Raw genomic sequence first — 4365 nt, forward strand, 5'->3', positions numbered from 1 at the left:
ATGTTTATTCAGTGGATTGAGAGTCAGAGAGAGTCAGAGACACAGAGACAGAGACAGAGAGAGAAGAGACAGAGCTAACCTTCAAACATAGCCCCCCCCCAAAAAAAGTGCATCATCAGGTCGAAATTAGTTGTATGTCTTTACAGATTTACCTTACATCTTAATCCTGGGTCCAGAGTAAATTGGTATAGTCCGCCCCCCCCCAATATTTGAAGAAATGAATTCTGTTAACTTTAGACATTTCTCCCCAAAAGTCAAGGAAAGTCTAACACCAGCCAATGTTTTCAAGCCACCGCTCAGTTCAGTGCGCTCTATTTTTCTAAAGAGATGCTGTACGTCCCTAGAAATATCAGGGAAGTCAAACGTCTGAGAAAAGAAAGCACCAAGGTAGAAAGAGCGTCCTCAATTTCCTACTGTATCTCTTGCCTCTTTTGAATGAACACGTGCCTGACCGCTGAAGTTCATAAACGTGCCTGAGGGGAGCCTGAAACTTCATTTCCAACAGTGTTTTGATGAAGAGACAATCCAGCAATTGTCTTGAACTATAAAGGGTTTCTTTACTGCCCTTGAACTGGGAGAAAGACTAGCCCACCAAAATCGGTGGTAGAATGGCCACGTTGGAGCCTACGAACAAAGAGCAGTCGTTGGTTTGTTGTTGTTGTTGTTTTTTTCTTTTTTTTTTTTTACTATTGGGGTGGCACAGCCCTAGTAAGGCTAGAAAGGTGAGCCAGCTTGACTTTGACTTTCCCCTTTTAACTTGCATACCTTCTCTGAGTAAACACAGCCCAGAAGTTTCAAATGTTCCCTTTTAAAATCAGGTTTTAATTGCTTCGAACTTTTGGGTCCCTATTTGCTCTTAGAAGAAACATGCTCCGCTGAGCGACCCCAAGACACAACCCCTCACCTACCTTCTTTTCTTCTGTGTCTCTTCTGTCTCTGTCTCCATCTCCCTCCCCTCCCTCGGCCCCCCTTCCTGCCTGTCTTTTGGCAGCTGGGGTTTGTCCCAGAGAGCCTGACATACAGAGAAAATGAGAACAACCCCACCCCACCCCCGCAGAACGGCAACATTTTCCCTTCTCTCCACTCATCTTCAGCTTGCCCAGTAGCTCAGAGAGGTCACCCAGGAGCAATGAGGGGTGAATTTCTGAACTAGGACGGTGGCATTGGTCTAACTTTTTTACGCTTTTAAAAAGCGATCCAAAGGGTCAGGATCCCAAGGTGCAGGTTTAACTCCGGATGTAATTACTGGGACTGGGGGAGAAGTCCTAGTGTGTGTGTGTGTGTGTGTGTGTGTGTGTGTGTGTGAGAGAGAGAGAGAGAGACAGAGGAACGAGACAGAGAGACAAGACAGAGAGACACAGAGAAGAGAGAGAGAGAGAGAGACAGCGAGATTCAAAGTCAGAGACAGAGAGAGAAGAGACAGAGAGACACAGAGAGGAGGGGAGAGTAGGGGGGGGAGAAGCAGGCCGTTGGGCTACCCAGTCTTCTATTCATGGAGCATCCTGTACTCGCTCCTCCGGCTCCTCTCCGATGTGCAGAGAAATTTCTCGTGAGGATGTCGTGGGGCAGGGGATGGTGGCTTCGGGGTTTCTCACTGGCGCGAGGGTACCCGCTCTCCTCCGCTCACGCTCAGGAACCCCCAAGCCAAGCCACAGGTGCCCTTATGAGGCCGAGCTCGCAGGTGCAAAAACTGGTAGCTTCGAGAAGGGGAGGACTTTATGGCCCCCGCCCTGGTCTCCCTTCCCACCCTGTGTGGGCTCCGCCCCCTCCTTTACCCCTACGCTTTCTGCGAAGGGAAAGGGAGGGGAGGGGACTAGAAAGTCGTCACGTCTGCTCCCGATGTCCCATCTCTGTCCTCCCCACCCACCCCACTCTCTCCAAATCAGTCGGTGCCTCCCTCTTCCACACCCCCCTTACCCCAGCACGCACCCCTCACACTCTGATTGGCTGGCACGGCTGGTCCATGGCACGCGCCTGTGGATGTAGTTATAAGAATCCTCGCGTGCCGGTCCTCAGCCCAAGCAAGTCCCCGATAGCCCTCCAGAGCGCACCGCACTGCTGCGACGGGTGCAGCCCCGTAACCTGAGCGTCTGCTACAGTTTCCGAGGGCAGGGGCGGGGCGGGAGGTGGGAGTGTAGAAGGTCGTCTTCACCTACCTTCAGTGCACCAAGTCTCTGAAAGGAGAGAGGCGAGAAGTAGAGAAGTAGTGCAAAGTGAGGAGGCGGGAGGGGGGCACGGCACAGCAAAACCTAAGCCCCCAGGAGTCGAACATGGACGCAGTGCTACTGGAGCACTTTCCAGGGGGGCTGGACGCCTTCCCCTCGCCCTATTTTGATGAGGAGGACTTCTTTACTGACCAATCCTCCCGGGACCCCCTGGAGGACGGCGAAGAGCTGCTGCCGGACGAGCAGGCGGAGGTGGACTTTCTCAGCCACCAGCTACACGAGTACTACTACCGGGACGGAGCGCGGCTACTCCTGCCTCCTCCCCAGTCTGCCCAGCACCCTCCAGGGGCGCCGCCGGGGGTCCCCGGAGAGTCAGACGCCGGAGGCGGCTTCTGCTGCGAAGCCGGGGCGCCCTCCGGCGGCAGCAGCTTCCCAGACTCCCCCAGCCCGAGGTCTCCCGCGCCCTGCCTCGCCTATCAGTGCTCGGGAGGAGGCACGGTGCTTTCCCCCGGGGGGCGGCTGCGGGGACTGAGCAGCGCAGCCGCTGCGGCGGCGGCGGCGGCGGCGGCGGCGGCGGCGCGGCGGCGGCGGCGGGTGCGCTCTGAGGCGGAGTTGCAGCAGTTGCGGCAGGCGGCCAACGTGCGGGAGAGGCGGCGGATGCAGTCTATCAACGACGCCTTCGAAGGGCTGCGCTCGCACATCCCTACGTTGCCCTACGAGAAGCGACTCTCCAAGGTGGACACGTTGCGCCTCGCCATCGGCTACATCAACTTCCTGAGCGAGCTTGTCCAGTCTGACCTCCCCCTTCGCGGAGGAGGAGGTGGAGGCTACGTCAGAGCTGGGGCCGGCGGTGGTCTGGGAGGGGACGGTCTCGGGAGCCAGGCCAAGAAGGTCATCATCTGCCACCGGGGCACCCGTAAGTGGCCCCCTGAGCCCGGGGACGGAGGGAGCCCAGACCTGAGAAAGACTCAAATTGGATGAGAGCTCACAGATAGAATAGCAGGCAACCCACGACCTGCCCGGCGGACCAACCAGCCAGCTCACGAGCTTGCTCACACAGAAACAGACAGACAGAGACAGAGACAGACAGACAGACAGACAGACAGACAGACACACACACACACACACGAGTCAGCCCAGGAGACAAGCGCAATCTTAGAGAGCAGAGTCAGCTTTCACCAGCGCTTATGCCCCCGCCCTCGCCCCTCCCCTTCTTTCAATAACCGGAAAAACTCTCTCCCCTCTGACCTTAGCTAAAAGAGGGCGTGCGGCAGGCGGCCCCTGAAGACATTGGGACTGGGCAGACTGGCCATAGACAGAACTAGGGAAAGGGGAATTAGAGAAAAGGAAGAACCCAAGGAAGGGTAAAGGAGACTGGGGAGAGGGTCATCTCTGAGGAACCGTTAGACACCTGCTGCCTTGGAGGGGATAAGAAGGGGAATAAGAAGGGACAATAAGGGAACACTGAATGTTTGACTTGATATTTACAATCTCTCTCCTTTTCCCCCCTTATCTGATTAGGATCCCCATCCCCCAGCGACCCAGATTATGGACTTCCGCCCCTGGCAGGGCATTCTCTGTCGTGGACAGATGAAAAGCAACTCAAAGAGCAAAACATTATCCGAACAGCGAAAGTGTGGACTCCAGAAGACCCCAGGAAACTAAACAACAAATCCTCCCTCAACAACATAGAGAATGAACCACCCTTTGATTTTGTGTCCTAAGGACACCAGCCTCCCACGGATCGTGCCTCCGTGCACACTGCAGGTGTAAATATCTTTTGTAAATTTAATTTAAGAATCACATTTTCCTAATGGCAATCAACAGTTTGTTATTTATCTATTTATTACTCAGAACGGTTAATGAAGTAGACTGTCTTTTTAAAAATGCATAATTTATATAATTTATCCTGATTTCTTAAAAAAATATGCAATAGTATATAATCTTCACAGCACCTTGGGCAGAACTCTACAAGACTGGGAAAAACTCTTGCCGGAACGAATGATAATTTATTACCAGATATGGTTTATTGTGTTGTTAATAAATGTGATTTACACTCTTCCCCCACCTACATCATTTACCTATGGTCAGGAGAATCTGGGGAGCCAAGGAAACTTCTGAGAGAAGGATCAATCCACTTTGGGAAGTTAAGTCAGAGGAAGAGAAAAAATATGAATGTGAATATATGTATACATTTACA

At 53.2% G+C, this 4365-nt stretch overlaps 1 protein-coding gene across 1 annotated transcript; it reads left to right on the forward strand.

The window, feature by feature from the left end:
- Positions 1 to 2270: 2270 nt before the first annotated feature.
- On the forward strand, positions 2271 to 3889 carry PTF1A (pancreas associated transcription factor 1a). The gene is made up of 2 exons (XM_036758824.1): positions 2271 to 3081; positions 3687 to 3889. Exons 1-2 carry the CDS (start codon positions 2271 to 2273, stop codon positions 3887 to 3889), a joined length of 1014 nt encoding a protein of 337 aa, XP_036614719.1.
- Positions 3890 to 4365: the final 476 nt, after the last annotated feature.

The sequence above is a fragment of the Trichosurus vulpecula genome, chromosome 5, assembly GCF_011100635.1.
Source record: "Trichosurus vulpecula isolate mTriVul1 chromosome 5, mTriVul1.pri, whole genome shotgun sequence".
Taxonomy (NCBI): Eukaryota; Metazoa; Chordata; class Mammalia; order Diprotodontia; family Phalangeridae; genus Trichosurus; species Trichosurus vulpecula.